At 33.1% G+C, this 22,162-nt stretch overlaps 2 protein-coding genes across 3 annotated transcripts; both read left to right on the forward strand.

The window, feature by feature from the left end:
• Window positions 1–17: 17 nt before the first annotated feature.
• LOC111064348 (telomere length and silencing protein 1 homolog) lies at window positions 18–10,508 on the forward strand. Of its 2 annotated transcripts, XR_005571676.1 has the most exons (7): window positions 27–409; window positions 2,609–2,723; window positions 3,335–3,483; window positions 4,549–4,764; window positions 5,575–5,708; window positions 6,646–6,925; window positions 10,341–10,508. XR_005571676.1 is itself a non-coding variant. In XM_039431218.1 (6 exons), the coding sequence occupies exons 1-6, from the start codon at window positions 300–302 to the stop codon at window positions 10,213–10,215; spliced, it is 879 nt and encodes a 292-aa protein (XP_039287152.1). In that variant the 5' UTR covers window positions 18–299; the 3' UTR covers window positions 10,216–10,508. The 2 variants fall into 2 exon arrangements, 1 of the variants encoding a protein (XP_039287152.1); XM_039431218.1 differs by lacking the exon at window positions 6,646–6,925 and having other exon boundaries at window positions 18–409; window positions 10,061–10,508.
• A 547-nt stretch (window positions 10,509–11,055) lies between these two features.
• Window positions 11,056–21,949, forward strand: LOC111062984. Its single transcript, XM_039431222.1, has 9 exons — window positions 11,056–11,511; window positions 12,488–12,640; window positions 13,894–14,024; window positions 14,473–14,602; window positions 15,286–15,411; window positions 15,992–16,075; window positions 17,059–17,205; window positions 19,683–19,814; window positions 21,007–21,949. The coding sequence occupies exons 1-9, from the start codon at window positions 11,319–11,321 to the stop codon at window positions 21,120–21,122; spliced, it is 1,212 nt and encodes a 403-aa protein (XP_039287156.1). The 5' UTR covers window positions 11,056–11,318; the 3' UTR covers window positions 21,123–21,949.
• The last annotated feature ends 213 nt before the right edge of the window (window positions 21,950–22,162 follow it).

A 22,162-nucleotide genomic window follows, 5' to 3' on the forward strand; every position in this document is an offset into this window, starting at 1 on the left:
TTCAACAGCTGTTTCATATAAATAATAATATTGAATCCTATAATCCTAACCTAACTTATTTTCCTAATCATACTCATCTTATAGATTTATAGTTGCATTAATTTGATAAAGCATTGGCATACTCAAAATTGGATAAAAAACTTGAATATTTTATTAATAGCTAGCAGTGTTTAGTGATTCATTATTTTTTATGTGTCAAACATAAATTCTCTTGATCCGATTGAAAATTTTAAAGTTTCTCCATGACTTGTTCTAGATAGTTTTGAACAATTTTTGGATAAGAAAACTAAACATTTATAATGTCTAACGAGGATATCAAGATAAAGTTCGTTCCAAAAAAGAGGCCAGTGAGGAAACGTCGTAACTCAGATGACAGTGGTGATGAAAGCAGCGAAGAATCAAGTGTTATGTAAGTATGTCACAATTTTAGCTGCAACCTTTTTTTAGCTCTATTTCATACCCCTAATTTATACAAATAAAATTAATAGTTGTATTCGAAATTAACATATCAACTCATAGAAGCTCATCAACACTGGCGTATCCAGAAAATGACCCAGGGGGTTCATAACATTTGAGTAATAATGATAATTCTGACATTACTGTTTTATTAACTCAAGAGCTTTTTCAAACATAGAATTTTGTCATAAAGTAATTTAGAGTCAATACAATATTAATATAAGTTCCATTCAATAGTCTATTCAATATAAATCTTATCCAATGCTGAATCAGTCCATATCATAATTAAATTTAGGTAGGTAATTATAACAGAAAAAAACAACAACATATCTATTAATGATCGAAACAATACCAATTGATAACATTTATATCACAGATCAAACGGAGATTAAACAAGAATCAATCACAGTCAGGTAAAATCACAGAAACATAGTATAAAACATAAATAACCTATACATCAATATCACATTCTCCAGATAAAAATTTATTTATTGAATAAAATGGGTTTCTTTCAAACCACTGATGCAATTTAAGTTTGTTGAATCTTCGTAGAGCATAAATTTCTCTAGAGAGCTTAGTACAGACATTACTCACATGTACCTGCCAATCCAATTTGGAGTCCAAATAAATTCCAAGAAGCTTCACTGCATCCGCATCATTTTTGATAACACCTCTTTGACCACAGACAATCGTTTGAGTTTTTTCGGCATACATCAGCCGCCCATTTGCAGCAAACCACTCAGCCACCATACTGAAAGTTTCAGCCTCTATCTGTTGCAGCATGTGAAGATCAGCATGGCTTGAGATGTGTAGAAAGCACCTCAACTTTGGGGGATTCACCGTTGGGTGTAAGGGTATGGAATACCACCCACCAAATGGAGGTCCAGAAAAGTTTTGAAATTACACCTACAATTTGGTGCAATTTCCACTCAAAAGCTAACATTCCATACAAGTTTTCAAGTTTATAAGTCATTCATTGACTTAGGTTTTCTGATATAATTTTGGCTCTAGAGCAAAAACTAACAACATATTTTAGTATTCAGTATTCAGTAGTCTCCATCCATGACCAGCACTTGCTGGATAGATTGCGTCATAAAAAATAAAACTTGATAACTAGACTGAGATCAAGATGGGAGGCCAGTAATAGATCTCAGAAAACATTGGATTGACTCATCATCCAGGGAGTAGAAAGCCAGACTCACAAGCTTCTCACGAAGTGCCTTCTTGAAGATTTGTTCCTCCTGTTCACGGAAATACACATCCTGTTGTAAATCTTAAGTGCACGGACAGGGAAGCTATTATGAGATCGAGTCAGTCTGGCCTGAGGCAAATTGATGTCCTAGGCCTAGTTTCAACTTTATTGACAATCGTTTCAAGTTTTCATAATTTCTACTTTAGTGCTCAGACTTTAAATTTATTTGGGGGGGGGTGAGGTGATAGAATCATTTTTTGAAATATTGGGGGGAAGTGCCATTGCTGTCCACGGAAACTACGTCCGTAGGATATGAACTACTATAGGCGGTCACACTTTTCAGCCATATGCTTGAAACTAAATGAGATATGATCAATTAGAGCAATAAAGCTTCATTAAATTTCTGCATAATAATATATGAAAAAATAAACATAATTATTGACTAATTTTGAATAGTTTTCTGCTATCCTAGTCCTTACGTAATAGACCTCTCAATGTCTAGCTCATAATTATCATTGTGCTATTTCTTATCCCTTAGTTATTTTTTCAACTAATACAATATAGAAAATATGAAATTGGAAGCTGATCTGGGCAAGAAAATGTTTAAGTATTGTTTCGAGGGGCAAAGAACAAACTTTCTATCATACATCCCCTAAAAACAAACTTTTCGTATCATACATCCCCATATCCCCCGCCCCCTGGGTACGCCACTGCTCAACAAGGTTGCAGCGTCCAGTTTTGTGCATCCTTTAATTTTCCAGTGCCTAGTGTAGCCCATGGAAAGTAGCCCTAGTAGTAGCCCTACAGAGGCTACTAATCTCTTTCAAGAGACTATGTTTCTATAGGCTAATATAATTATATTAGTGTTACCAATACACATTTGCTTCATTGAAAATGTTCTAATTTTTCCACTAAACAGAAGAATATTAGATTTTATTGTGTTTTTTTTTTAAATTACAGGTCGAAATTGGAAGAGATGAAGAATTTACAGAAGCTGAGAGGAAGACCGAATGGTGTGAGTGTTGTCAGCCTTGCCCTTGGTCAGAAAGTTTCAGAGGTCGAAGAATGTCTAGTGGTAAGTGTTTATTTAAGTCACATTTATAAATTATCCATGTGGACTTCAATGTAAACATCAATTATGATTATTGAATGGATGATCAGTAAAACCGTCAGTATTAATATATTATTAGTATTAATATTTTAGTAATGTCAATCCTTACTAACGCTATTTCACTCAAACTTCAATGCAATTTTTTAAATGTTTTTACCAATTGTGTCGGGCTTTCAAGTTCTCAGTCTCAGAGAATTGACAATTTTAGGGCTTCTGGCGTGATTCAACTACTGGCTTTTGGCAGCCCAATTTTAATTTAACACATCAATTCGAAACATGGTAAAATATCTTGGTCAAACCAGGGATCAAACACAGGACCGTTGAATTGCAAATATAGCAATATAAGTAATCCACTTAGGTATGGCAAATTCATTCTCGAGTTGATAACAAATGTATTTCACAGTTTTTTCATGTTTGATAGAATATAAAGTAATAACCATAAAAACACTTATAAGTTATGTAGGTACTTACTTACTTCTATCCTGTAATTACTTATCACATATCGCTTACTTCATGGTACTTGTAAAGTTGTAATAACCATGAATTACATTCTCATGGATTATTTTTGTTTTCAGTCTGATCCTTTCAAGGTGAAATCAGGAGGTTTAATTGACATGCATGCTCTTAAAAATGGTCAAGTGCAGAAAGTTGATGATGCTTACGATACCGGCATTGGCACTCAGTTCTCAGCAGAAACCAATAAGAGAGACGAAGATGAAGAAATGTAAGTAGAAAAATACTACTCAATCTCTCTTCTGATGAATTTCTTTCAAATCAGTTCATTCATTGTTTCATACTTGTCTCCGATTACTTCAATTGTCTTTCCATTCTATTTGGAGATTGTTTCCAAAACTATCCATCTCTGTAATTTATTCATTACTTTACAATGTTACTGTTGACTAGATGTGAATTCCTCCCAATATATGGGGGTGACTCTCCAATTTCGTTCGGGAGTTTCATTTCATTAGGTGTTAAATCTGTTGAAATATAATAAATTTTTAGCTTTTATTTATATTAACAATTAACGTTTTGCCAAACTTAGTACAAATTATGTATTTTAGCCTACTGAATTTTTTGTTCTATTCTTGTTAAATGTATTATTATAGATAGTGTATCCTTGTATTTTGCTGCTTGCACCATAGGTATGTATGTATAACAATTAACAATACCATTCTAACGGCAACATCAATATACCAATATCAATGAATTACATACAATAATTCTATAGTGCATCACTAAATCCGTGTGAAAACAAGATATTTTTACGAAAATTGAGGTGAATAATTCATTTATTTTTTTATTAATGTTCTTCATTTTCAAGCATTTTGTATTTTTTTGTGAATATTCGGCTCTTGAAGCTTTCTCCTGAAACCTTTCAATTCATTTCATTTGATGACAAGAATACTTGTCGAAGAAACACCATACATAATATCCCTTACTATTTCTAACACAAATTTGGAAAATATAGTCCGAATTCTGTTTATTCTAAAGGTTATTTCAAGAATAATCTGGAATAAATTAATGATTAATTTTTAAGGTTCGATAATAAAGCCAGTGAAAACAGATCAATTCTAGACGTAGCACAAAATAAAAATGAATCAATTCCAAAGTTTCATCAAATTATTTAAATTAAACTTACAAATTTAGAGCCGTAAAGTACACATTCACTGTCACTACAGTTTTTTGTAATATAACTAATCTATCTCAAGCTTTGACAAATATCTTACATATTTTAATCAATTACAAGTTGAGTTTAAGTGATTGATCTGAACGTGTTGATGTGTTGCAGGATGAAATACATTGAAGATCAGCTGTCGAAGAGGAAAGGAAAGCTGACGGAGGAGGGTGAGGAGGCGGAGGAGGGGAAAGGCAAGTACTGTTCGCCTGAGGAGGCCGCCCTGCAGGCAGTGCCCAATCACCTCAGGGCCTCCTCCACGCATCGATCCGAGGAGATGTTGTCCAATCAGATGCTCAGCGGTATTCCTGAAGTCGATCTCGGCATAGAGTGAGTAGTCTCAATAGTCCAGCTATGAACTCTTGTCATCTGATCAAAGCTTTAAGAAGCTGGAATAGTCCAGCTATCTGCCTACCTATTTATCTATCTATCTTGGGAAAAGTCCATCCCCAGCTTAAAAAACTAATGTTTTTGTCAAAAGGGCAACTGATTACTGAAACACAATTCAAAAAATTAATATTCTGTTTTCTAATAGAGGCTTACTATAAATTTCATAATTTAATTCTATCATATTATCAGATAACTTAGATTTCATGTGAATCATATATTATCATACTAAACTTTCAATTATATCTTATTAAAAACAATTTTTCAGGGCTACTTGATTTTCGAGCCTTTTAAAAAAAATCAATATAAAATACAAAAACAACTAGTTTCGGATGTTCAATCCATTTTCAAGTTTTTAAAATACCTTATTAAATATAAAAGACAGAATTGAAACTCCTAGAGACACCGGTAAAAAGGCCCGAAAGTCCTCTCCATGAATCTTTATCTCCTTCTCGCCCGTTCCATTCTCTGTCTCAAGGTTTCACATTTGTTGTAAGGTCTTCCAGACTTATGACACATAAACCATCCTCCTTAAAGTTTAATATTCTTGAATTAGTTTTATAAGAAAATATTATTTTGAATAATTTTTACTATTTTTTCTCTAGTATCCTAGAGACTGCTTATAAATGAAAAAATAACTAAATTTCAATCTTAATGATGTACTGTACTGATTTTAACTGACCAATAAAAATTCATTATGAAAATCAGTTCTATGGATATCTGAGAAAATTTTGTTATTTATTTTGATTCCAGTGCAAAAATACGAAACATTGAGGCAACAGAGGAAGCAAAACTGAAACTTCTGTGGGATCAGAGGTGCAAAAAAGATGGACCGTCGCAGTTTGTTCCCACAAATATGGCCGTCAATTTTGTACAACATAATCGATGTAAGAAGATTTATATCTTTGAAACGATACATTGTAAATTACTTCTTTGCTTAAAACTCTTTCAGCTTCTCTTTTTTAGAGAATGCTATCTACTTTTCTATTTTTAATCCTAACTTCAACTGCTGGTCAACTTTTCAACATATTTCAATTTTACAACAGTACTCACTTGTTTTTTGTAAAATCCGAACACTGTGTTCAAGGCTCTGGGTCGTATCAAGGAACTCCCTGATGGGAAAAAGGGACCCATTGTCTTGAGACGCGTCCGGATTTCACAAATAAGTAATTATTGTTGTAAGAGAGAAATTCGATACTTGAATAGATTAAATATGCAATTGAATAGATATCATCTACACTCTACTTACAAATGCGTTTATTTGCATTTCCGGTGGTGGAAAGATGATGGATCTTTCAGAAACCAGTTACTGGAGCTTCTAATAAATTTTCAAAGTTACTCCTTTCTCATTTTTTCAATATAGTTCTCAATACTTATACATTATCATGATTCATTTATTCATTTCACATTGAAAATATTAACAAATCATATGAATGAATGGGAAAGGGTCACATGCTCTTATGATAAATTCATCGCCTTTACTTGTGACTCTTGAGGTGATCTATTCAGTAGGCTTTGAAATATTATAATATAGACTGATTGTGTACGTGCTGTCTGTAATTGAGTGTTCTACAAAAAAAATGGAGTAACCATGATCCATTCACATGTCTTGTCACATTTGAATAAAGTGTATCCACTTGGTGAAAACACACAGTCTCATATTTATATTCTTCCAATGTCACCTATTGCTAGTGCCTTATTGATAGAACATTCTTTATATTATTGATATTCAAATAAAAGTGTCTACAATATTCAGAGTTTTCTCTTGTTGAAACTGCATTATTCATTTGCGATTTATTCTTATTTGTTTGTTTGATGTTGCAGTCAACATAGAAGAATCAGGTCCACCCAAGAAGCGAGACAAAGTGGAAGTTGATAAGAAGAAAGTGACTGTTGAGAAACGCAACAGAGAGAACGGTGAAAAGGCAACAGATGATTACCATTACGAAAAGTTCAAAAAACAGTTTCGTAGATATTAATGCAAGCACACGGACATTTTCCCACTATTATCGTCTTCAGAGTAGTTGGGAGTTGTGAGTCTATTTTATCAATGTTGCTAATTCTATCTACAATGACTAATGTCGATCATTGGCGTTAATTATAGGTTCTTGTTCCAAATGAAGGATTAAGGCCATTTTTTAAAACTCAGTTAAACATCGTTGACTCAACGGTGCTTGTAATTTTATTATCTATTTGTAAATATAGTATTTTAATTTATGGTTTTATCACGTATTAAAATAATTTATCATTCTATTCCAGTGAATCATTTACACACCCTCAAAAACCTTAGCTTACAATTGACATGTAGCAATCGAACTTCAAATATGATTGTTTTTCTCTTATCATATAACTGACATATCATTTGAAAATCATATTTACGTCTTTGAGGTTTTCAGTTTTTCTAGATTGTTTGATCGTCAATTATTGAAATTTCATTGATGAAATGCATGGCTTTGAGACCGTTATGATAAAAACAATTGAAAGAAATAATTAATGGAGTGGGATAAACTATAAAATATATAAATTAATTTGGAAACTCATCATAAAAAGTTTGTTTTCCGTTCTCATTTGACACATAACAAATGTGCAGTGGTGCGAAATAAAATATTTCAGAGTTAACGTTATTGTGGAAACGGCTTGCTTATTAGAAGTTAGCATAGAACATGGGAAAAATTCAATTAGATTTATTTTCAATTTATTAAATCACAGATATTTAAAAAATATAATTTTTCAACAAACGGGTATAATATGCAAAGGAAAAAGTGGTTGAACGACCCTTATTAGGGGGCTAGCATTAGACTAGAGAATTATTTTAAAACATTAATTTATCAATAACGGACCTTTAAACATTTCGTATACTAATTCAACTTAGTAGCTTAGTAGATTAAATAAAATTTAAAGAAAACTGAAATTCCCAGCTGGATCCTTACAGAGAAAATATGGCCTCACATTTCAATGTAAAGATACAACCGAAAATCTATTACTCAAACCAAGATTAATAAAATTAGTGATCTATCCAATCCAAATAATATCTCAAAATTACGATTTAACAAAAGTCTAATTCCGCACGTTTTACACCCTTCCCCTTTTTTGAAAGTCTATCATTATTAAAACCCATTCTGTCACATCCGGAGTTCCTGGGACGTTCGTTTAATTTGGAAAAAGTTGTTACCTCATAGCTGTTTCTTCAAATTGAATCTAGGCTCGGTGATCGAGCTCTACACGTCCAGATGGACAGGAGACAGCATACCCCAAACTTCTAGGACTGCCATCGATTCAGAGGCGTCTCAGCAGCTTAAAGACACACGTCATGATACGGGTTCATGATACATACGAATTGATGGATTCGCACGTTGATCCCATACTTTTATGTTCCCGTACTTACACCGCTTTAGTAGCGGTTATAGGAGGAAAATCTCCATTGTGAGGTGACAATTTTGATACTCTCTCTCTCTTCTTAATTAAAGCAACTACTGAGGCGGAAAAAAAAAAATGCTACTGGAACAAAAGGTTCCAGAGCCAAATACTAAAAAGGCCTAAAGCTGGCATGGAAGCCATGATTAACACAAAATATTGATCAGACTACATTTTGTACTGCTTATGACGGAGGCCAGACACTGAGTGAATCCACTTCGCTTTTCTCGTCTTGAGGTGGACAGCTGTGTGATCGTCCATACTAGATAGACCTAACCAACGTTAACTGTGATTGGCAGTTACTATTTTCTAGAAAAATTTCCACCAATAGAAAGGAACATTAGAACTACAATTTAAGATACATTCTCCCACCAAGTGACAGCTATTTTTCCTTGACAGCTATAAATTCCTTGCCTTATAAGGTCGTGAACCAGATTGCTCCTCCAGGAAATTGTTGATCTTCTCAGTACCCCAACTTCTACACACACACTTACAGAGTCGACACTACACAAAACGCAGAAAAGCAAGGGTCATGAACTAAGCTGATACTCCAGGAAAATTGTGTTATTCTTAGGATCATAGCTTCTACGCACACACTTACAGAGTCAAACAACACAACGCAGAAAAGCAAAACAGCAAAATCCATTTTCACAACAGGCTAACTTCTCAGCCTAATTCGCATAATTCTCATCACTCACAATTGTAACAATGTTTATTGTTACAAATATCTCGACTATGTGTTATTTTATAGACTGCTCTACCTACCTACCACATGCACGAGAAGGAGGTTACAAAGTCCATTTCTGAAGGATGGAGTGAACCCCCATAGTTTTTCCCAGAAAGGAGACTCATGCCAGTTGATGGAGCTGATAAATAACTATACAGAGTATGAATTTTAAATAAATCAGTCGAGGAATTTTTGAGAAAATCGTGAAAAACATGGTTTTTCAGTAATTATTCGCCATTTTCCTCGAGAATATTACGCAGCTCCTGCAATTTTCCTAGAAATGAGGCTCATGTCAGTTGATAGGGCTTATAATAGCTATCCATGGTATAATTTTGAAGAAATCGTTGGAGCCGTTTTCGAGAAAACAATGAAAAACATGGTTTTTTTAGTGATTATCCGCCATTTTTCTCAATAATATCGCGGAGCTCCTGGAATTTTTCCAGAAATGAGACTCATGTCAGTTGATAGGGCTTATAATAGCTATCCATGGTATAAATTTGAAGAAATCGTTAGAGCCATTTCGAGAAAAACGTGAAAAACATGGTTTTTAGTAATTATCCGCCATTTTTCCGCCATTGAATTGATTTTATTGAATTTCATATTGTCGGATCCCCATGGTATAAGGACCTTAATTTGAAATTTCAAGTCATCGGTTAATTAGGAATGGAGTTATTGTGTTCACAGACATACACACACACACACACACATACACACACACACAGACCAATACCCAAAAATCATGTTTTTGGGCTCAGGGGACCTTGAAACGTATAGAAAACTTGAAATTGGGGTACCTTATTTTTTTTGGAAAGCAATACTTCCTTACCTATGGTAATAGGGCAAGGAAAGTAAAAATGGAGTAACCATGATCCATTCACATGTCTTGTCACATTTGAATAAAGTGTATTCACTTGGTGAAAACACACATTCTCATATTTATATTCTTCCAATGTCACCTATTGCTAGTGCCTTATTGATAGAACATTCTTTATATTATTGATATTCAAATAAAAGTGTCTACAATATTCAGAGTTTTCTCTTGTTGAAACTGCATTATTCATTTGCGATTTATTCTTATTTGTTTGTTTGATGTTGCAGTCAACATAGAAGAATCAGGTCCACCCAAGAAGCGAGACAAAGTGGAAGTTGATAAGAAGAAAGTGACTGTTGAGAAACGCAACAGAGAGAACGGTGAAAAGGCAACAGATGATTACCATTACGAAAAGTTCAAAAAACAGTTTCGTAGATATTAATGCAAGCACACGGACATTTTCCCACTATTATCGTCTTCAGAGTAGTTGGGAGTTGTGAGTCTATTTTATCAATGTTGCTAATTCTATCTACAATGACTAATGTCGATCATTGGCGTTAATTATAGGTTCTTGTTTATTTTGAAACCCATTTTTCCAAATGAAGGATTAAGGCCATTTTTTAAAACTCAGTTAAACATCGTTGACTCAACGGTGCTTGTAATTTTATTATCTATTTGTAAATATAGTATTTTAATTTATGGTTTTATCACGTATTAAAATAATTTATCATTCTATTCCAGTGAATCATTTACACACCCTCAAAAACCTTAGCTTACAATTGACATGTAGCAATCGAACTTCAAATATGATTGTTTTTCTCTTATCATATAACTGACATATCATTTGAAAATCATATTTACGTCTTTGAGGTTTTCAGTTTTTCTAGATTGTTTGATAGTCAATTATTGAAATTTCATTGATGAAATGCATGGCTTTGAGACCGTTATGATAAAAACAATTGAAAGAAATAATTAATGGAGTGGGATAAACTATAAAATATATAAATTAATTTGGAAACTCATCATAAAAAGTTTGTTTTCCGTTCTCATTTGACACATAACAAATGTGCAGTGGTGCGAAATAAAATATTTCAGAGTTAACGTTATTGTGGAAACGGCTTGCTGATTAGAAGTCAGCATAGTACATGAGAAAAATTCAATTAGATTTATTTTCAATTTATTAAATCACAGATATTTAAAAAAATATAATTTTTCAACAAACGGGTATAATATGCAAAGGAAAAAGTGGTTGAACGACCCTTATTAGGGGGCTAGCATTAGACTAGAGAAATAGTTTCAATCCAGTGAGCACTATACCTTTTCTGTAATTTGTTTTCAACAAGATTCCAAATAATACACTTCTTGGAACGAGTAATTCTTTACCACGTTTGTGTAGATGTTTTCCAATCAGAAATTTGGTTGGAATAGCTTTTCTTCGAAACTTTGCATAAGTTGAATGTGTAATGAGGCATTGTCTTGAACAAGTTTCCAGATATATGCTCGTATAACAACAGTACAGTGACCTGCTGAACCAAATATACGGCGATGTTAGGAGGTGCTAATTACTGGTCCGCTCATCCGATTAGACAGTGTCTCACACACTTGACGCGTTACGGTTACAAAATCCGGAGGTTTCTCGGCACTATGTTGCTTTTGAAATCTGTTCTTTGTAGCATCGTTTTGTACTGTGTAGGTGTGGAAGGCATAGGCAACCAATATTATCGTCGAGACCCAAAATGTAAGTAAGCTTGAATTCTACTGAGGATATGTTTGCTAGTCTTAAAATTAGCTCACTACTTACGAAAGTTCGAATTTTGTACGAAATAGAGAATATGACGTGATAAAAAATGTCTCAGTCTTACCATTTATGTGAATACATTTTTCTAATGAAACTCATGTTTGTAGTGTAATTTATTTTGTTAACTGAAATTTTTGGTGATTATGATGATAATAATACTGAATGTTTGTGATTATTTTGATAAATTGTTTCACATCTCATTCAAATTCAAATAATCTTCATTCACACAAGAAAAGAAAAATACAGCAGCAGAGACAATATGCATAATGAATATTCCCCACAAAGACAACAAGACTGGGTGTGGGGAATGAGTCATACTTGACATAGATAGTTGGATGGATGATTTTCATTTGAAGCATGTATAAAAAGTAGGCTATTTTACAGTAGACATTTTTCGAGAATAAAGAAAATGTTCAACACACTTTTAAGGGTCACTAGTTTTTCGAGAATAAATAGAATGTCTAACACACTTGTAAGGATCACTAGTTTTCTCTCTTCCAAGTGGTAGAATTTGTATATGAGTAGGCTAGACTTAGCTTGCCTTCTTGTGTATCTTCATCATTGAGTTTGGTGTTCAAAATCAAATTAAAATGTTGTTCGTGATTTCAAAATATTTGAGGGGCCTGAAAAACATGTAGTTTTTTTGGTGGATGTCCAGTTACAAAAACAATTCTGAAAACAAGACAAATTAAAATATGTTTATTCTATTGTATCGTATATTTTTTCAATGTCCATAGATGGAAAAATCGGGCTGAACAAATAATTTTTGAATAGTAGCGCTCATCGAATTTTCATCTAGTTGTTTACCCTGTTGTCAATATTTGCAGTAGCAGAAGTCTTCGGAGTGATTTACAGCATTTAATTTGGATTTTCGTTTAATAATAATTATTTTTTCAATGTTTTTGAAATGATTTAGTCCTGTTCCTGTTCCCATTCTATCGGGTGCTGCCTGGCCTGCCCTGTACGACCAACGACAACTTGGATGGAATCTGCCTGAGTCAGCGACAATGCAACGCTCGGGCGGGAGTCTGTGCTGGCAATTGTGGATACAAAGGTGTATGCTGTGTTTGTGAGTCACCTCATTCGATTTATCAAATCAATAATCGATTCTAAAAACTAAATCTTTTGTTTTTCAAATTACTAAATGTTTTTTCTTGCAAACACGGCGAGGTACTATGATGGAGCCCGTTTGGAACTCACGAACGTACCTATAGTGAGATTTACGTTGTAAAGTCTGTAGAAATGATAGGACGGCACGGTTGTCAACTCTCTTTTTCCACCGCCTCCTGTAGTAGTTATAGCTGGGATTCACGTCATCCCAGTTCATCTGATGTATTAATTGCTAAGTGCCGGTTGCACAAAAGCCTCTTAAATGTTCAATAATGATTAAATTCCACGAGAACCAATCAGAGAATACTTTTTTCAAAAAAGCCTTCTCTGATTGGTTCTCGTGGCATATAATCATGATTGAAACTTAACAAGCTTTTGTGCAACTGGGCCTAATTATTGTCAATAATGATATAATTATATCTCAAATATATTAACTATATTCATCAAGAAAATATATCTTTACATGATTTAATAATAAATTTCCATACTTGAAATGAAATATTCTGGTAGCTCATTATATTTATCAATAGCTTACAAAAGATTTGGCAACATTGTGGAAGCTAGAAAAGGATAGAGTTATCTGATATGTCTGATGACAGGCAAGGATAGCAAACCAATGTTAATCAGGTGCTGACTTCATAACGTGAATCTCACTATAAAAATATAGGAGTTTGCAGAAGATATTCTTTTGTATTGAAATCGAACCCGTTTGGAAGACAAATAGATTAACTTGTGCAACATCCTCGAGGTAAAAAACTTTACTCATCCAGTGATACTCCTGAGAGGAAGACCAAAGTCTTAAAAAAGAATCTAATTGAATTACCCAGATGAATAAACTATTGCTAGGATTAATAGTATCCAAAAGTAGCCTATAGTTTACAGTCCTTTTTAGGCATTATACTGAGTTTAAATTTTTATTTAAGTATTATTATTAAACGAAAATCCAAATTAAATGCTGTAATTCACCCCGAAGACTTCTGCTACTGCAAATATTGGAACAGGGAATAAAAAAATTGGATTTAATTTGGATATTTGTTTAATAATAATAATTAATTCATTAGCATTTGAATAATTGCAATAATAATTAATTCATTTGCATTTGAATTATTATTGCAATATCTCAGTAATTTCTATATTGTTCAAGTGTTCCCCTTTGTGCAATATGCTATGTAATTTTTCCACTTTCGCAATCGTTCATCTTATTTTTCATAGTTAAAAGAACATGTGGAGAGAAAACCAATGCAAACAACACTTATTTCTTCAGTCCAAACTATTCGGCCGCATTCAATGGTGGAAAACGCTGCTCCTTCACAATTGAGAAAATGAATTCAGGTGTTTGTCAGGTGGGTTCTCTCATCAAATTAATAACTTTCACTTTATTCACATCTTACCAGAGTTTTAAAATATTTTCCATTGCTAGCCTGGATCACATTGGATTTGAGCTTGAATTTCATTGAAATAAATCACTGCGAATTTTTTGTTAACATGTTATTCCTTTTTGAAAGTTATCAAAGTTTCTATTGATGAATTGTTTAGTTATAATATACATACATATTCATATTGTATTTTTTATTTAGGGCTACTTTTAATATAAATAAAAATATGTTGTGATAACATAATTTAAAAGGGTACTGAGATTTATATTTTTATTTATATTCATATTCATATTCTGGGATACTGGATACAGTGACACTTTTAAAATTATACTGTATCATCATTCTGATAACTATATACGGTAATTTTCTTAACTCTCTAATGAAGTTGATATACTAAAAACAAATTTTGTTTCAGATAAGAATAGATTTTTTGGAGTTTTCTATCAGTGAACCTGATCCCAAGACTGGTTCTTGTGAAAATGACAAGCTGAGTTTGGGTATCCCAAATAATCCAGTAATCTGCGGTGAAAATGGTGGACATCATGGTGAGTCTGTTGGAAACCCATTCAGTTATATCTTGTGTGTGCTTTCTCTGTGATGGCTACATTAATGTTCCATTGTTATTTCCCCTTATTTATTTACAACTACGCTTATTTCCATATTAGAAATCATATTTTCAAAAATTATAAAATTAATTTAAAATTGTTCAATCACGACATGTTTCGGCTATATTGGAAAATATATATTTTCATTTATTTTCCAATCACTTGATAATGCCATTATATAACCGAAACATGTCGTGATTGAACAATTTTGAAAGGTTACTTGGATTTCTAATTTTTATCTGTTCAAGTTTTTATTGAGTCTACATTTTCGAACAATAATATATCTGTAAAGTAATACTGATTTAATACAAAGTGTTTTATGAAATACTGTATTACTTCCTCAGAATTATTGAAATATTTGAAGTGTTTCAAGTTTTTTGTTCTGCATACTTTTACTTTTCAAGATACTCTTAGATTACAACAGCTTGAGACAACTCCTCTGAATATGATTCATGAGTCTGTTGTAAAATCGCTTCCCAGTGGTTCGGAACCCACCTAAAACTGTAGGTCCATCCATCTTTCATCATCATCCGCCTCATTACCCTCATTTCATCCCAATGAGTCATAAAAATATGTACGATTACAATAAAATTAACTCGATTATTCTCCTACTTTGATTCTAGTTTACCTGGATTTCCCAGCTGGTTCAAACGGCCACACCATCAGTGTATCAACCGTGAATGCGGTGTCACTGAGTAGGCGATGGAATTTGAAAATCTCACAGATAGCATGCAACAGCTCAGAGAGGGGTAAATATAATTACTATTATCAGAGTATCATTATTAGTTGAAAGATAATGAAATGTTGAAATTTGAAATAGAAATATTAAAAAAATTGCATGTATGCTTATTCTCAATTTTTTGATTATGTAATTGAACGAACAAAAAGATGTATTCATAATATTTGCAGTGTAATAACTATTGGGATGAATTGAAAAAAAAACAAGAGAATTGTTGAAGATCTGTGAACTTGTTCAATTTTGAAATACTTGATTATAGGTTCTTCAACCGATTTCATTCTTCAACCAACAGAGTTCTGTTTGTTTCTGTCGTCTCTAATTTTTATCTCACATTATTCTCTTGATCGATTGTAATTAGAATTATTATTAGATTGAAATGTGTAAAGTATATTATTTATTGTTTGAAATTATTAGGAAATATTACCGTATTGAAGATATCAAACCAGCTGCAAAAACAACATTATCTAAAAGGTTTAATGATTTCTGAGTAATGTGCGATCTATTATTATTCAAATAAAATTTACATTCACATTTATTCATATTCAAATTTTATTAAAATTTTTAACCCGAATCGGAAATTGCTTTTTCAGCGCCTCCTGGATGTCTGAAATACTTCACCGCAGATAAAGGAAGTGACCGTAGTTTCAACTTTTCTCCACTCTCAACAGCTTCAGGTGAATAATATTTTTTTTTCTACATTCCCAACATCCTGACCCTAACGTCCTCCGAGAATTTCATTTATGAAATAGTTCCAGAAATCACCCCCCTACTAAGCCAATTATCGTTAGTAGTCATTTTGAACACTGCCGATTTTAATTGGGCGTAAGCCTGTGGTACTCTTCTGAATTTTTTGTAATTCTGAATGATTGAATAAATGAGTGAATAAATTTTTTGGATCCCCCCTAAGATTCTGCTTCCTCCCCCCCCCCCACCACCTGAGGGCACTCCTGCAGAATTGTTTAAAGCTCTCTTCAAAGGTTCAAGAAACCAGTCCAAATTCCTCCTTTATAGCATAATAGTTATTCAGAAATATAAAAGTTTTCAAATAAATTTTCATAAAATAATCACATTTCTTTAAATCATAGCATATTTCGTTCTTTTATTTATTTTTTCATTAGAGCGTACTATTGGAGTCTAAAAAGGCTGAAATGTTAGTGAGTATCTGATAAAATACAACAAAAAAGATACAGCAGATCTTTCTCACGAGAGTTGTCATCTTAGTTCTCAATGGTGAGGTCGGAAACTTTTAAATTTTTAATCACAATGTGGAAAGTTACTTCCATTGCATATTTCTAATTCCATAGGGGTATTCACGATGTTGAATTTAGACAGGACCTCCTATATTCTAGTATGCAGGAAGTCCTGATTAAAATGAGCTATTTGTTAACTCCTGCTTTTTGCCAAGTCGATGATTAAGAGTACATTACAGAAAAAATGAAGCAGCTAATTCAAGTTACCAAATAACTCGACTTACTAGCTGCGGCTATCTCAAGATTGTTTTTACCCCTCATATAATTAAGTTATCAATGAAATTGTGTCTTATATTAGATTGTTCCAGATTTCTTGTTCCACTCTGAAAAGCATTTTAGTGGAATATGAGAGAGTTTGATAATGTTCAACAATTGTTGAAAGTGATGATTGAAAATTTTGTCGGCAGGTACAGGAAACCGAGTGATTAGTGGCATGAACTATGGTGTCTGTGTGCGCAGAGCTCCTGGCTTCTGCTCTATCACCTGGTCACGCAGCTCCGCCAATGCTTTCACGTTCACTATGTCCGGAGCTTCAAATCCTACCGATACAACTGGTGAGATTTCACGTTTTCAAATAAGATAATAATATAATACTTGAGTCCTTTTAAGGATTTAGTACTACTAAGGTCTACTGATTATTAAAACAGAATAAAAAATAAATTATCAAAAGTACACTTTATTTTATTGCAACACTAATAGTTTTAACTTTTCAAAAGCCATTTTCAAATGACACTTTAAGAGCCAAACTAGTTGCAATGAAATGAAGGGTAATTTTTATAATAGTTTATCGTGTGATAATATGATTGAGATGAGATGATTTATCGATGAGATGATATGATTTACTATTCAATATTGTGTTTTGTAGTAAATTCCTTTAGGAATCATATAGTTCATTTTCTATACATTGAAACCCCCTATTCATGACTGTATGATCTCTACAGAATCACTAGTTTGAACTATAATTTCTACTGAATAGAATAGAATTAATCTTATAGTAGGTCCACGTTATAATGGCAGTATTCGATTAACAATGGTTCTGCTATCCTTGTCTATCATTCGACATAGCAGTTAGCGCTATCGGGAGCCTTTCCTAGCTCCCGACGTTGCCAGATCGTTTCTTAACAGTGTATACATATAATTAGTTAACAAAATATTGAACCTCAATTATGAAAATTTATTATCTAATCATTGAAAAATATATTTTCTTGACAAATAAATATAATTGATTATTCCTAACAAGAATGGATAGTTGATATTACATCAGATACACCGATATCTGCTATACTCTATAGAAGACAGTAGCAAGGCAGAGAATCAGCAACGGTGTTCTTCTATCTTTCTTCACTGTCATTATATCGTGGGCCTCACTATGAGATATCATTGAGACAGTTTATCACTCTTAGAAGTCGAAGAAAGTATATTGCGAAATATAATGTAATCCCATGCGAACTATTCTCAAGTTAAGGTTGTGCATTCAATAATTTTTTTTCCAAAAAATTTTTTTTTCTTTTGTAATCTATTAGACAGGTTCTTAGGACATAATCTATGCGATTGAAATATTTTTATCAGCTTCTGTTAGCTAACAATAGGGCTTCAAAAGTCACTTTTTTGCGGCAGATGGTACACCTACCCTACAAAAACTACTGCTCAGAAAAATTTGAGAAAAATATGCAAGTTTCCTCTTCAATATAGCAAAAATTACGTCAACTTTGTTTTTGAAAATCTAAAAAAAATAAATTTTTATGGATTTTAAACTCCTTTATCACATTCAATGTTCGTTCTATATAGACTTCAAATTCATAGCAACTTGTAGCGTTGTTCTTGATGAATAAGGTTGATGCTTAAACTTCTCTTATAGACACAATAATAGCCGCTGGTATGAGTAGGTTCTACTCCAACTCTTGCATTCAGATCACCCATGATAATAATTTCATATTTCTTATTATATTTTTCCACCTCCGTCTGAAGTGTGTTGAAGAATGAAACTGTTTCCTCTTCTTTCCCTTCTTCAGGCGCATAGACTCCTATTATTACCAGGTGGCCACGTCCATATTTGAACTTGTTGGTGAGAACTCTTTCATTTATATAATTGTAGTCTACAATTCTCTGTTCCCATTTCTTGTCCACAAAAATGGCCACACCCTTGGCTGCCCTGCTCTCCTGATCCTCACCACTATAAAACATAGCATATTCTTCTACATATTTTGAGCCAGTCAACTTCATTTTTGTCTCTGTTACAGCAGCAATATTAATATTTTGAATCTTGAAAACTTCACAGAGTTCTATTTCCTTATTCCTTATTTCCTTACATTCCATGTGGCTATTTTCAATTGTTCCGCAATCCAGCTCCGTTTTCTATGTTGAGCAATCCTGTTTATATTTCCGATTGTCCTGTCCATTCCGAGGCTGTTTTGGGTACTGCAAGTGGTTGGCATTTTACATGGATAGGGTACTGGCCTATCGCACAACCCCCTGGCTAGGAGGACCAGAATTTTGGGTTTATTCCCTGGAGTATCAGCCGCCCAATATGGGTACAGACGCTGTTTGAAGCCGCCCAATCTGGGTACAGACGCTTCTGAAAGAAGTGAGAGAAATGATGATTTGAGAAAAGAATAACCAGAGTGGTCGGATAGGACAGAAAAAGTATGTAGTGCGCGACCATTGGAATAGCGAGTGTTCACCCTCTCGAAACAAGGTGACCCCGCCATCCAACTAGTCGCGCACTGACGAGAATGGCACAAAGCTGAGTAAATGGAAAGGTGCCATGCTAGAAAATAAAGAAGTTCCAAAGCATGTGGAAGGAGAATAAGAGAGGAGGAATAAGGGCTTTGGAAAGTGGTTCCCTTTTAGTCGCCTCTTACGAACAAGCAGGGATACTGTGGGTACAATTCTACTTCCCCTAAGATAGAATTGTTCATCATTTAACTCATACACCATTTGCTTGCTCTTTCTAAGTAAATACTGTAACTTTATTTTGCTTTGAGAAAAGTAAAATTTAATTCGATTTTTATGTTTTTCCATTGCCGAATAGGAGCTGGTGGTACCGGCCTGTCTGGATCGACGAATTGCAAATCCAACTTCATCATCATCCCCAACAGCAAGCCAAGCCAAGATGGCGCGGCCGAAGATCGCTATTGTGGAAATAATCTGTCACCAGTTACAAGTAAGAAATACTCTATTACATTATCTCATTTATGATATTCACATACTAGTTCAAATTCAAATTTAATTCAAAGTACATGATCTGTTGATAGAGTCTCAATAACTCTTACAAATTCAAGTTAATTGAACAAATTATATAGTGAGGTCCACGTTATAATGTCAGTGAAGAAAGAAAGGGGAACAGCGCTGCTGATTCTCTGCCCTGTCACTGCCGTCTATAGAATATAGCTGATATCCGTACTTATCTAATGTACCGTAATATTGATAGGCCCTATTTATTTTTAATTATTTATTTTATTCATTAATCATTCAGAATTACACATCTTACAGAAAAGTACCACAGGCGTACGCCCAAAACGGTTCCAATTTTAATTTATACAACAGTCCAAATGTGGCTAGGTTATAATGTCACTTCAACATTCTGCAATTACACACTCAATTTCCAATTCAAAACACACAAAAATCATTGTAACATTATAAATATACTTCTAAATTTAATTAGAAGTAATTTATATTAACTGGTCATCCTTCTTTAAAATAGTTAATTTTATTCTATTGTCACGAAAATATATATTTTCTAATGATTCAATAATAACATTTATTAATTGAGATTGAATATTTTGTCACTAATATATTACTATGTTACTATTATATTTCTACATTGTTGAAAAACGATCTGGAAACATTTCGGAGCTATAAAAGGATAGCACTATCTGCTCTGTTGAATGATAGACAAGGATAGCGACACCAATGTTAATAAAATACTGTCATTATAACTTTGACCTCACTATAGAATTGAGGTATTTTGAGAAACCACAAATCGCTTGAGACCATAAGTTTGGCACATACATAGTAAAGTACTTTGTTTCATTTAGATTAAAAACTCTTTCATTTGAATATGATACTATCAAATTATAAAATAGTCTGTACAAATTCTCTGATCACTTGAGCCGAAATAATGAACGTAGAAGTCTCGAAACTATGATTCTTTCAATAGTTTTAGTTGATCTTCAGTAGTTTCAACTTACCTTGTCTATGGTCATATTCCTTGCCAAAATATTGAGAATTACCTTTTGTATAGTAGATAAGATACCGAGTAAATTAGAATAATTTTCCAATTCAACTTCAACCTCTATTCGTATCTGGTTGTGAGAATAGAATATTTTCATTGATAATGAATTATCTCTTTACAGCTTCTTCAGGGCCATTCGTAATGACCGTTGTAACATCTTACGACGAGAACAATTCAAATAACAGAGGATTCCTTTTGGAGTACAGCCAGAATGCATGTGTAGATGGTGATAAATGAAACATAATGGACCGTGAATTCATATTTTGTGATTCTTGATAAATAACAAGTGATAACTGAAAAAAATCAATAAATGTTGTGATTCTTGCCGGTAGCATCAGTCTTGAGGCTTAAATTTTAAAAAATTCACCTTAAATCGGCATCCTAAGGATGAGAGATAGTTGAACAGCGAAAGTAGAGGATAGCAGAGAAGGTAGCGGAGAGTGTTAAAAAGTGAAGCATGCATTAAGATGTGACAAAATATAGTGGAGTGGAGTGGCAAAGGCAGAAAATAGTAGAGAAGAAGCCGAGTTCGATGAAAAGTAATGCACTTAAAGTAGTTGATATTGTGGTAATTATTCATATTGAATGGAAAAGACTAAGAAATTGTAAAAAAAAAACACAGATTATAAGAGATTATATAGACAGTTTATCAGAGATAGACAGTTTATCAGAGATTGACATTGGTGTAATAACCGAAACTGGTCTTTCTAAGTATCAATAAATCTGTGGTTTTTTGACAATTTCTTAGTCTTTTCCATTCAAAAAGTAATGCATGTATTCGAATGTGACAAAACATATAGTTGACAAAACATAATAGTTGACAGTCGATGGTAGAGTGAAGCAGACATTCGAATACATGTATTACGTTTGAAAACTGGCAGCTACTTTCTCTGCTACCCCATAATATAATCGCCGCTCAACTATGTTTTTACTTTAACGAGAACACTCATTTTTGTTATAATGCTCTTAAAAAGATGAGTTTTTCATTTTTGAAGTTCAAGTGCATTTGAATCCCATCTCAAAGTAACAGTAATTTATTAATTCTGAACTTATATTGAAAAAAAAAATGTGTTACAATGCTTTTAAAAAGTTGAGTTTTTCATTTTTGAAGTTCAAGTGTATTTGAATCCCATCTCAAAGTAACAGTAATTTATTAATTCTGAACTTATATTGAAAAAAAAAATGTTCAAATTATGTACTATTGTAATTGTTCTTGCCTGACTTTGATATGCTCTATTGTGATCATTGGAAATTGGAATACAATGTTCTGATTTTAT

The sequence above is a fragment of the Nilaparvata lugens genome, chromosome 6 (genome assembly GCF_014356525.2).
Source record: "Nilaparvata lugens isolate BPH chromosome 6, ASM1435652v1, whole genome shotgun sequence".
Classification (NCBI taxonomy): Eukaryota; Metazoa; Arthropoda; class Insecta; order Hemiptera; family Delphacidae; genus Nilaparvata; species Nilaparvata lugens.